General features: G+C 49.1%; 1 protein-coding gene across 1 annotated transcript in view; it reads left to right on the forward strand.

The window, feature by feature from the left end:
• The window catches only part of TG (thyroglobulin), a 242372-nt gene that overhangs the window by 90305 nt on the left and 139099 nt on the right, over positions 1-12968 (forward strand). Inside the window, exons 30-34 of the mRNA XM_027132515.1 lie at positions 2817-2954; positions 3779-3955; positions 5378-5489; positions 6468-6547; positions 7249-7392. Of these exons, the coding sequence (XP_026988316.1) occupies positions 2817-2954; positions 3779-3955; positions 5378-5489; positions 6468-6547; positions 7249-7392 (651 nt within the window). The remainder of the gene's footprint in view (positions 1-2816; positions 2955-3778; positions 3956-5377; positions 5490-6467; positions 6548-7248; positions 7393-12968) is intronic.

Here is a 12968-nt window from a genome sequence, read left to right on the forward strand (position 1 = left end):
ATGCGGAGCTCAGAGTGCCTGGTAGCCCTCGCTTCAGCTGGTCCAGTGCTAAGAAAGCAGCCACGCTGGGATTCAAACCCTGGTCAGCTGACTCTAAGGCCCAGGTTCTTCTAGAACACAAGCTGCTCCCAGGTGCAGACAGCATGGACTTGAGAGCTGAGTCTTGGTGGCCCCTGGCGGACAGGGCAGACGGGTTCTGTTTGATTTGCAGAGTAGACTCTGATTTTATTTAACGGAGCCAATATTTTTAAATTGGAAGATTTTATATAAAAATTCAGATTTCCAGCTTCTGTAGAGAAAAACAGAGGAAAAGCTCTAGCAGCGCAGGCTTCAAATTTCTGCCTGGCGACCACCCTCGAGCTGAGCTGAGCTGCCCCCTCCATGGGGTGTGGCTCTCCTGTTTGCCCCTACCCCCCAGAACCCTACACTCCTGCAGGCCAGCCTGCCCTGGGGACATTTACGTTCGTGATCCCCAACCTTAGCAGCGCCTCTGAGCGGTAGCCAGACCGCTCATGGCCATGTAAATGTGAATGTTTTCCTGGTACTTGAGAATGTTCTGTAAAATCCGTCATTATCCACTGTGCCGGGTGCATCTACAAAGCTATCACATGATTCCCACAGGAAGGCCTGCCTCTCCTCCCCCACCGGGAGACCCTGGAGGGCTTCAGGGTGAATAGACAAAGCCCAGCTTGGGTTTCCCCTTCCCAGCTGATTACATTCCTGGACTTGAGGAGATAACGCCCCTGCAGGAGAAGCCCCGTTGATGGGCTCCCCTGCAGTGGGTCACTTCCCTGGCCGGTGCTCCTCCGTGCTCCCCAGAAGGGCCTTTCCCAGTCACAGCACAGCGAGGAATGTTCCCCTTTCTGCTTCCAGTTACTGCAGTTACTCCGAGTGTCTCAGACACACACAGAAAAGCAGAGAACAACCTCCCAGCTGGCAGCCCCCTATTGGCCTCCTGGCCTTCAAGAGGATTGCAAAGTTTTGAGAGAACAAGTCGAAAATGGATTCTTCCTAATGCAGCATCAGGGATAAACTGAGAGGCTACAGTAGCCATTCTTTCACCCAGCAGACATTTTTGGTGCACATACTCGGTGCCCTCAGAAGTTCCCAGGCTGGTGAGAATTCCCATGTGCCAGCCACGGCGGGCCAGGGTCGTGAGGGCTGCGATGGGGTGTCAGTGCAGAGGGATTGCAGGGAGGGAGGATGCTTGGCAGCCTCCAACAGGTAATAGGGGCTTCTCAGAGGAGCCTGGAAGATCTGCCAGGCATTTCCAGAGAACACCTGGGTGAAGGAGTTCCAGGCAAGGGGGACAGCCTGTGCAGAGGCTCTGAGGACAAAGTGTGACTCCAGGATCTACAAGTGAGCCTCTAGGCTGGCTATGTTGTTTTTCCTTTCTTCCTCTGCTGTCTTAAGGGGTGGTGTGTGCGCTCCTACCTATGCCAGGTATGGTTCAGCAGGGAGACAGGCATGCAACCAGCCATGGTACAGTAGCATGGGAAGCAATAACCCAAAGGGCGGTGGCTGCACAGAGGAGGGACTGGCGACACGGTTCCTGGGGTCTCTGTTTGCACTAAACTTCTGGCCCTGCCAGACCTCATACACTTTTATCCCCTTTGGTGGTAGTTGTTGGTGAGGGAACCCAGCCTTTGTGAGCCTGCTTTAAGTGGCCTGAAGAGTGGGCTTCTGAGAAGATGCTGCAGTCCAAGGCAACGTGGGGTATGCGTGGGCTGTAGAGCCCCTCATTCCAGAGCCCCAAGCTAAGGGATGCTGTAAACCTGCCCCAGCTCATTCCATGATCCGCTTTATGCCCCCAGTGAAAGCCCCTCTGGGAAGTCAGAGCCCTCATGAGGTGCAGAAATGTGCCCCTACTCCTGGGCTGGGGTGCTAGGTCCCTCAACGCTGGAGACCCTCTTTATAGAGCCACTGAACATCAGAGCAGGAGGGAGCAATGTTGGTCCTTGAAGCCCAGGAGGACTAGGCAGGTGACGAGGAAGGGGGTAAAGGGCAAGTGAGCACGGACAGTAGTCCTGGGGCAGCAAGCAGTGAGGTGATGAGCTGGAATTACCAGTGTTCTGGGAGCAGAATAGCGATTAACTACATGATTAATGTAGTGTAATGTACATGCTTCTTGAGTGTGAGTTGAAGCAATCAGAGATGAAGCTCCAAATGCAGGTAGAGTCCGGACCAAGAAGAAAGCTTGGACTGCCGTCCCGTGGGCAGTGGTGTACCCAAGAAGAGCCTTCAGCCAGAATCATGGCGTATGAAGACACAAAGAAAGATGGGGGTGGGGTGAGGTGGGAGATATGAAAGCTGGAACTTTCAAGTCTGGGGCTGAGCGGAGCTGAGAGCTGTCTTCACAGATGAAGGCTGCCATTGGGAGGAAGTTAGAACTTCCATGTGGCTTCGGAAGACAGAAGGAGCATCAGTGGTTCACATTTACAAAGGGGCAGATTTGGTTCCTCAACGTCCTAATGATGGAGTGGGTGGCTGCGGTGGGCACAGACATGTCACGCAGGGCTGCAGGGACCTCGGCCAGAAATATCGTGGGGAAGAGTTCTGCATTAGGTGAAAAGTTAAACCAGATGGCTCCCAAGTTTTCTCCCCAACCAAGATTCTAAGGTGTTGCAACTCCATAATTTTTAGGGCTTTCTGGGACCTTCTGAATCTGTCCTGCCTGACAAGGCTCCCAACCCTATTGACTCCAGACATGCTGTGGCCTCACACAGCCTGCAAGTGTGTGTGTGTGTGTGAGACAGACAGAGATTTTCACCATGGAGATAAAGGCAAAGGAAGTTGACTTGCCCCTTCTTTTTCAGATTTGACAACAGAGCTTTTCTCCCCTGTGGACCTTAACCAAGTCATTGTCAATGGAAACCGATCCCTGCCCAGCCAGCAGCACTGGCTTTTCAAACACCTATTTTCACTGCAGCAGGCAAATCTGTGGTGTCTTTCTCGTAAGTATCCTTAGACCTCCTCCTCCTTCTTCTCCACCCTGTGGTCAGGCATCTCAGGCCTAGTTTAAAAACTCTTGAGACACAGATATGATCAAATTCAATAGCATAACTCAGGGGTCCCTTCAGTGTTAGTGTCATGGGTGATACAGAAGACAGGACATAACCCATATCTTCAAGAAGCTAATCGTGTAGTTAGTCTCTACTCTGCTCTCAGAACCTATCATCCATCCATCCACCCATCCATCCATCCATCCATCCATCCATCCATCCATTCATCCATCCATCCTTTACCTAACAGGCACATGCTGTGTTGCACAGGTGCTGTGATCTAGGCCTTGTGTTTCACCTTGGGAATAAGAAAATAAAAATCAGCCATATGCCTCCCCATGAGGGAGCTCACGTGTGCCAGTGGCAAAGTCTGACATGGGAACAGGGGAGATTGTTCACAGCGCCACCAAATTTTACATCCTGTGGCCTGTGGTCTGAGGTCCTGACTGCCTCTGAGATGGTCCTGGGCAGATCCAATGGAGTTTTACCCTCTCTGCTCCCATATTGCTGAGTTTCCAGCTGACCCCTCACCCTCTTGGACTTTGCCTTTTTTTGGAGCCACCTGGATGCCCTGTTTCGTGCATGGCCCTCTCCCCAGCTAGGAGAACCCTAGTGTTTTTCTTGGGCCTTCCAGACTGGACAGCCTTGACTGACCTGGGCCTCTTCCCTGCCTGGGAAGAGTCCCCACGGGGCATTTCTCCCAGAAGGTCCTGTAGAGGTAACCCTCCACTGCTGGCCTCCCTAGGACTAACACCCAACTGTTCTCTTGCCTGTAGGCTGTGTCCAGGAGCCCTCTTTCTGTCAGCTGGCAGAGGTAACAGACAGTGCACCCTTGTACTTCACCTGCACCCTCTACCCAGAGGCCCAGGTGTGTGATGATGTCATGGAGTCCAGTCCCAAAGGCTGCAGACTGATCCTGCCCCACAGGCCAAGTGCCCTCTTCCAGAAGAAAGGTGAGTGCTTGTTGGATCAACCCAAACTGCGTTTTTAGTGGGCTGCTGCCTCTGTGGCTTTACAAATATCCAGATCAGTTCTTCTTCCTTGAAAAATGGACTTCCCTGGCGGTCTAGCTGTTAAGACTCTGCGCTTCCACTGCAGGGGGTACGGGTTTGATCCCTGGTCGGGGAGGTAAGATCCCACAGGCTGTGTGGAGAGGCCAAAAAAAAAAAAATGTCTAAAAGTAAAGTTACCCAGGCTTCTTGTAGAGGTGCAAAGGCATTTAGAAATGCATCAAATTGACTAGAGAGAATAATCTCACTCTGGAATCCCACTGCTCATAGAAATCATGTTTTTTGCACATAGCAGGTGGAATTCCAATTGGCTATTTATTATAGAAGATCCCAACAAGTGTGGCTTCAACAAGATAGAAGTTGATTTTACCCCTTTGAGAACATTAATGTTTATTAATGTTTAACATTAATACTATTTGGGTGGAGGGGGGTTCACCTTGCCCAGTCTTCATTTCTTCCATCATGCTGAGATCTTTCATTTACTCTTCTATCTTCCTTGCTGGAGGCCTTTCTCAGGTGTCTGGTGACCCTTGATTTTTCCACTTAAATGTAAGACAGGGGCCCAGAAGCTAACTGGGAAGCTCTGAGTGTGTTGTGGGAGCTTGTTGACTTGGGCTTTCTTGGTAGGATAATCTAGTTGGGCCACCCTTTGGGGACTCCCTCACGTCCGTATGTCTAGGCCCTTCCTCCAGAGGAATCTTGTAATATCTGGCCTGGGGGTGTGAGCCTGGATGCTTGTGGTTTAGATGCCAAATAAGATTGGAAAATTAGGGGATCTCAATATTCACCATGTGGACTGACTGGAAAAAATCCCCCGGCTTCGGTGTGGTACCCCCTCCATTACAACTCAACCTGGCACCCCCTAGAGACCCCATCCTTCCATGGTAGGAAGGGGCAGTTGTTGGCTGTGGAAAAAAGAGGAGGGCCTCTGGAGACCTAACTCTTCTGCAGAAGCTTTCCAGCCCATTCTGTTTTAGCTCACTTTCATCCCACTGCTGCTGATACTGAAACTTTGGGGGATTCCAGAAGGTGTGTGGGGTTGCTTCTCAGTTCTTCCCACAGAAAAGTCGAGAATTCAGCGTTCTTAGATTTATTAGGTCAACTTTTACTCCTCTGTGTTTTTCTAGCTTCCAAAATTTCTCTCTCTCTCCCCTCTCCTATCCTCTTTTGCCTTGGGGGTATATGCCTTTACTATGATTTTAGTGAGATTTGGGGTGGGAGTAGACTGTAAGTACATGGGTTTAATATGCCATCTTAATCGGAAGCTTTCAGTACGGTTTGTATACCTTTGTCCCCCTACAAAAGTATCTTTATGGCTGCAGCACATCTCTCCTTACATAATACGTCTTTCTTCCCTCTGTGTAGTTGTACTGCAAGATAAAGTGAAGAATTTTTACACTCGCCTGCCGTTCCAAAAGCTGACGGGGATTTCCATTAGAAACAAAGTGCCCATGTTTAACAAATCCATTTCCAATGGGTAAGCTGTTTCCATTCACTCCCGCCCCACTGCAATACTTAATAACGACCCTTCTGTTTTCATAAAGATGGTGATATAATATCAGTTAAAGGCACAAGCATAAAAGACTGAAAAACCCAAAGCAAAGGGTGAAAAAGTAATAAGGAGGTAACGATCTAAAAACCATGGCTAAGGTCAGTTACTAATAGTCAGCACAACATTTAGCCCTGAATATCTGGTCAGCTGACGCAAAAGGGAAACACTGACCCGTGTTTTATCAGTTAATACAAGTTATCAAGCATTGTAATAAAGTTGACCAGCCAAGTCTTCCTGTGTTGCACTCAGAACCCAGAGAGCAAGCAGAACTTTCAGCGGGACCATAGGCATATCACGGCTTTTAATTTATTTAATTTTTTATTTAAAAAATGTATTCTATTATTGATTTAATTAGTCAGCTGTAATTTAGTTGTTTTCATTAAAGGTGATGTTTCTCTCCACCAGTCTGTCGATCTCACCCACTTTTTACAAACTGCATTCCTGGGTCCTACCCTGGACCTACCGAATCAGCATTTACAGGGGGCTCAGGAATCTGAGTTTTAACTAAGCTCCCCCTGTTGAAGTTACAATTCGAGAGTCCTTGATCTATGAATTGTTGATCTACGAAGTGTTGTTGGTTTATGAAACTACGCCATGCTGCTGGCATTTAAGATCTGCTTTTGAAAATGCAGATTAAAAGATGATACAGGATGGTCTGCCTTGAGCTCTGGCTGGGCACCACCCATGCCGACAGGAAGGGGGACGAGAAGGAGGGTGGGAAACGGAGATCAGTCTGACCCCGGTGCTGGGACGGGCGCTGCGGGAGCAGAGCTTGTGTGTCTGGACTCAGGAAAGGGTCGTCATAGAGGGCAGGCCCCCAGAAGGCAGTGGTAGCGATTCAGCCTGCCCCATAGGTCCTGCCCAGCACAAACCTTCAGGCCTGCTCTTTTCCCCTTCCTCCAGCTTCTTCGAATGTGAACGACTGTGTGACGTGGACCCGTGCTGCACGGGCTTTGGCTTTCTGAACGTTTCCCAGTTAAAAGGTAATAATGGTAACTCCCTCTGGTCTGCATACAACACTTTACAGTCTAGAAAACCCATTCACGTCTACAGTCTGATCTAATCCTCAGCATCTCCTCGTGTGGGTGGAGAAGAGTGCCTTTCATTCACAGATGGGAGGTGGGGGCTTGGAGAGGAGAGGTGGCTAATAAACACGGTAGCTGGGACGTGGCTCCTGGCCCAGTGCCCAGTCAGCGTTACACGACTCTTCTCCCTGACCCAAGTAGCCTTCCTGCCATGGCTCACTCAGCTGTCTTCTGCTCAGCTTTCAAGACCTGGGTCAGGCAGCTTGGTAGTGTGAACTTTGGATCCATCCATATGATCTGCATTTAAATCTTGATTCTGGACAAGCGACTTAATCTCTCTGAGCCTTGGTTTTCTTATCTGTAAATAGGGATAGAAATGTTACCCTCCTCCTAGGGCTGAGTGAGGACCAAGGAGTACGATGCAAACACAGCCCCAGCATAGCCCTAGGCACACGACAGGTCTGTGCTGTCTCCATGATGTCCTCTCTGATCAGAAGCTCATTAAGGTAGCGGGTTTTTCATCAGTGACTAAGATCGTCACTGGAATAGTGTGCTGCACCTCAAAAGTCTGCTGAAGAATGAGTTTGCAGAATTTCTCTCATTCCGTTAGAATCTTCCATCATGATCATTTCCCTGGTCCTCGATATTTTTTGCTCCAGGAGGAGAGGTGACATGCCTAACTCTGAACAGCTTGGGAATTCAGACGTGCAGTGAGGAAAATGGAGGAGCCTGGCGCATTCTGGACTGTGGCTCTCCCGACACTGAGGTCCGCACTTATCCCTTCGGGTGGTACCAGAAGCCTGGTAAGTGATATTCTCCGAACAGCTACATGGACATCTTTAGTTGACTGCTTCTCAACTGTCTGTTAGGATGATGTCCTTGGCCCCGGGAGGAGATTAGTCAGGATTCACTGGGTGCAAGCAACAGAGACAGATTCTATTTAACGTAAGCAGAAAAGGAACATATTGGAAGTCTGCTTGTAGAGTCAAAGGAAAGATGTCCAACTAGGTCTCAGCTCCATGGATGTATTCAGCAGGAGTGAATGGACAACCTCTTCAGTGTGACACTGTCTTCCTCAGTCTGCCCCAGAGGGTTTTGGTGGTTGTGTTCAAGCTTTAAATTTAAGGGAGAGAGTCTGGCCCTGGCCTGGTCCTTGCCCTAGAAATGAGAGTAACAGGATGTCTGACCTGGAGGAACCTTAGAGGTCTGTAACTTTGATTTCACATTCTGCATATCACCCAACACAATGCTTTGCCCAAAGTAGGAAAGGAGAGGAGAACTGACATTCCTCATGTGCCCACTGTGTGTCTACATGTGTGCTGCGGCTTCTACACGGGTTATACAATATATTACTCAATGCCTCCATGGAGTAGACATTATTTCCTCCATTTTAAGATGAGGAGAGTATGGTGTAGACAGTGGAAGTTATTTGACCCAAACCACATAGCCATCAAGAAGCATAGTCAGGTCGCAAACCCAGCTCTCAAGACTCCAGACTTCACTCTTCCCCTTTACCTGCTGCCTCCTGGCAGATCTCCCATATGGCATGAGTGACTGTATGTGAAACTGTCTGGACACATTGCCTGAATGGTTTTCCCCCAGCTCAACTCAAACAACCATTTGACCAATAAACTGAAAAAATAAAACTAATAAACGAAACCAGCAGTAGGTTGACCTCTTGTTCCAGAGCTACGTCCAACCCGAGAGGCTTGGGATGGGACTTTCTGGTGGAATCTGGTCCTTGACATTTGTTTATGAGCCTACGAACCCCCGAGACATTCTGTGGCTTCAAAGCAGAGTCTTTTGGGGTTGATTGTTACCAGGCTGAAAAGAATCTTCCTTGCTGATGTCTACTTTGAGCATCCTGTGACTTGATCTGAGTTCACTCTATTTATTCCTTTTATTTTATTTTAACATCTTGAATTGTTTTAAGAAAAACATCAGGAGTGTATGATGAAACATCCTCAGTGGGTTTCTATTTAGGGGGGAGGGGTGTGCCATATAGAGGACGGGGAGTGAACGCCTGCCTAGGATGGTGGCCCCGCAGGAGCTCCAGTGCCGGCTCTGGGTATTTAGGGCCTTTAGAACTGAACTCTCAGCCCACAGTGCCTCCTTGCCCAGCTGTCCTCCCACACCTCTTCCCATCTCCTCACCCCACCCAAAGCTGGAAAATGTCATTTTTCATCTTTCTATTGCTCAGGGAAGAATTGGATAAAAAGAGGCTAAGAAATAATTCATTTGTTCAGAAATATGGGAATCATATCACAGGGTTACAACATCTGGCAGGAGTTAGCAAGGAAAAGAACCCAAGGTGCTTATTGCCCCCACTTTTTCCATCTGTTCTGTTTCTTTTTATCTGACTGCACAGACCACTGACTTTTTCCAACGTATATTCTGTGGGGTCAGGCTGGGGACTCGGGAGTTCTGACCAGGAACTGCAGGGCAGGGAATTACAAATTCATTCGACAGACACTGACCGAATGTCAGCCACGCCCGGGGGCCTCTGGTTTTACAAATCCAGCCTCTAATCCCTGGGCTCTTACTGTGTGCCTGGCTGGATGCCAAGCACTTTATAAGTGTTATCTCACCGAATCCTCATAACCACTGTTAGCTGAGGTTCAGGGAGATTAAGTCACTTGCCCAAAGTCACACATAGCAGGTAAATGACAGAATTTGGACCCAGAATTTGTGGACCTAGTCAGAAAGAACTGGGTCCAAATAACCAACCATATAACCATATTATATGGCTCTCCTCAGCCATATGACGTATTCACTGTGTTATATGGCTGAGTTGGAATAAGAAATGATTCCTGTCCTCCAGGCGCTCACAACTTAAGGAGGAGTTACAGCCTGTAGGTAAATAAGCCGTTCTAGCTCTGGATTGCTCATGTCGTAAGTCTAGAAGTTTTCAAACTTTATCGAGTGTCCATACTGGGTCATGCACTGTGCTGGGCACTAGGAAGTGTGGGGTTAATAAGATGTAGTCATTTTTTTCTTAGGTGCTCACATCCTAGTGAAGAAGATGCGGGCACGTATGATTAATTGTAGCATCATAGGCTCAGTTCTAGAACAGTCATATGCATGAAGTGCTGTGGGAACATGGGAGCAAGAAATTAATTCTGCTTCAGACTGGTGGAAATCCATTACTGAAAGCCTCCTACACCCTCCTTTATGCTTCAGGGACCACCTCCTGCAGGCTCTGGCCCGCTGGCCTGGAGCTGCCCAAGCAGGCAGCTTTTCACCCTGCAGGCCGCCTGCTTTCTGTGTCTGGGTGAGTGGGGAGAAAAATCGAAAAATGCCAAAATGGCGTCAGTCTCTCAGGACCCCTGGGTGAGAAACACCTCGGGGTGCACATGGCTTACGGCCATTCTGGTGTGAGTGGCTCTGAATTTTCCATTTCAGAAGAGGGCCAGCTGCAGGGGTTCTGGTGGCCTGGTGTGACCCATGACTCTCCATCGGAGCAGAACTAGGTCCTCACTGGTCAGTCTTTTTCCCTTAAGTCGTCTTCACCACCCATTGCGGGTGGTGGGCTAAGTCTCAAGACGTGATGGATTATCTCCTCCTAATACCCAGGCAGAGAGAAGGAACCTTACTCAGGGAAACTGGTTCGATAAATTAGACCATTCTCTCCGCTGGGTCACATTGACCTAGTGCAAAGCCACCTTCTGATTTGTGATATATTTTGAGCCAAAACACACTCATCTTCTGGATTCTGAACCTTAGATGGTGGTGTATTCTGTTTTCTGTAGTAGACAAAACTTCCCTAGTGTAACGTTGGAAAGTCCCAACAGGCAAGCTGACATTGTCGTTACTTTCCCCACATCCTTATCTTTGTATTATTATTTTTTTAATTGAGTGGTTAGATTTTTTTTTTTACATCTTTATTAGAGTATAATTGCTTTACAATGGTGTGTTAGTTTCTGCTTTATAACAAAGTGAATCAGTTATACATCACACACAATAGTAGGAAGTAGGGCCCCTGCAGGGCCAGGGAAGCCTGCACAGGGGGACCTGAGCCTTGAAGGATGACCTCTCTGTCAGCACAGGAGACACGGATTTTTTACAAAGGAATTCTTGCAAAGAATTTCCGTTAATAGGCTTTGCCCTCACTTCAAATCCATGGTTTGGTCATTTAGTGTACTGGCATCTCTGTTGAGTGATGAGCACAGACCCCTGATTTGACTGCAGGCTGAGAGCCAGACACAAAGAAGGTAACACAGGTTCTGTTTCTGAAGAATGACACTGAGGAAGGGGAAAGGAAGGGCTATTTGTTGAGCTCCTACTATGTGTCAAACACCATGGAAGCATCAGGGGTAGAAGGTCCTCCCCAAAAGCGTTTAGCCTGGCTGGGGAGGCAGAAGTGAGAGACATGAACATCTCTCAAACACTTACTAATGTCAGAAACAACTCTCCAGCACTCTCCCTGCATTCACTTACAACGCCTGTGGGGCTGGTACTCTCCTATCCCCTCACCGGGAGGTAATTATTTCCTCTGTATCAGAGAACTACTCAGCCCTGTGGCTTGCGTTACGGTGGGGGGGACCCACGGGGGCTTCTGAAGCACAAAAGGGGAGCAAGAAATTTTGTTCTATAAGAGATTATGCAAAAGCCACTCTGGGGGAAAATCTGGGCGTAGATAAAGGAAAGCTGGGTGAAGGGCGCAGTGGCCGCTGCATAGGGATAGTGGGTGGTCCTGCCCTGCAGCCCCCGGGGCCGCAGAGACCTGCACACGGGCAACATAACCCTGGTACTGGGCTGTGTTCTCAAAACAGAAGTGGGAGTTGAGTCTCCTAGGATCCAGGAGAGAGGCACAAACCTAGAGCAGGGAGCGCCCAGAGGGGCCCCCAGAGAGCCTGCAGCCGTGTGCTTTCTGACTGCTGTCCACAGAGAACAGAAATTTGCATGGGTCTGAGCACCAAACTGAGAGGCTCAGGCCAAGCAATTATGATGCAAATGAGGCTGTTGGCAGCCACTTTCCAACAGCAGGACCCAACGCGGAAGCATCTTAGCAACCAAGGTGGGAGTACAGGGTAAGAAGGCTGCTCTGCAGTCCAGCTGCCCCAGAGCTCAGGGCTGCCTGGAGGGGGCGGCCTCTGGGGCACTGGTACCTGCTGCTCTCGGAGAACTGGGCTGCCATTCGCTCCGCAGCTGTGCGTGACTTGCAAGTGGGGCAGGATCTTTGGTTTGTTTACAAAGTCACATGCAGCATCTAAAAAAAACAACCGAAGCCTCACACTTCCTTTGTTCTTCTGTTAAGCAAATGTACTTGGACCCTGTAGCTATTCTAGATATGGGAAATGGAAAGGAAATGACCAGCTCTTCTAATTATGCTTCTCTGCAGCCCATGTAGAAACCACCACACGTAGGAGAATTCACTGTGCAGTCCGCTCTTCACATCATCACTCACATCCCCTCAAGAGTGTCTGCCATTTACTTAGCACGGAGTGGGCTCCAGGGCTAGGCTAGTGTTTCACAGGCAACATGTTATTTGGTCCCCAAAGAATGTGATGAGGTTGGGTCTATCCTTACCCGCATTCTCTGCTGTGCTGGCAAATGTGTTACAACTGGGGAGGGTGGCAGGGGCCCTGATTTGTTGTTTTGTAGCGGTTGCCACTTTCCGTGGTGTAAATACTCCAGCCACAGCCCATTTCAAGCCACCAGCTTGATGTCACTGAAAGCAGAGCTGGGAAGAAGCAGAAGGGTTACCATCCATCTGTTTAACAAGCATGAATTAGCTGAGCAACTTGCTCAAGGTTGCACGGTATGATGCATGCTCTGTAGGGGCGTCCCCAGGGACGGAGTCCCTCGCAGGGGCTGAGGCTCAGTGCCCCGCGGCCCAGGGAAGCTGAGAACTTTCAGGGCTCAGCTATTCCTGTACAGTGAAGAAGGTCCCACCCAAAGGGCCGACAGCCCCCCGTCAGGAAACACTGATGGAGGATGAGGAAGGGTAAGTAGAGCAGCAGCAGCCCCAGAACTAGGTGATGAATGCCTGGCTGAGACGCGCGCATAGTAATTCTCCCCGCGGATGTGCGGCAGCTCGCCTCACTGTTCTCACAGCATTAGACGTATACGGCTTCCAGTGTTTCATTAGTGCTGTATAAATGTTTCCTTTGCAAACCGAGCTTGCTTTGAATTTCCAGATAAATTTCCAGAAGCAGAATTACTAGGTCCAAGGGTGTGGGCATCGGAATGCCCTCGATGTAGGTTCATCAGATTGTTTTGTGAAGATTGCACTGACTCTCAGGGTCTTTGCTCTGAGAAAGCAAAGATGGACATTTAAATAAACAAGCTGGGCCCCTGGGCGCTGTAGAGCATGGTGGGTGGTTCTGAGTCATTCTGAGTTTTGTGGGAGGAGCTCACAGAATGTTGGGTGACAGGA

Source organism: Aethalodelphis obliquidens, unplaced genomic scaffold (assembly GCF_003676395.1).
Source record: "Aethalodelphis obliquidens isolate GAN/ISIS:26980383/991018 unplaced genomic scaffold, ASM367639v1 scaffold41, whole genome shotgun sequence".
Taxonomy (NCBI): Eukaryota; Metazoa; Chordata; class Mammalia; order Artiodactyla; family Delphinidae; genus Aethalodelphis; species Aethalodelphis obliquidens.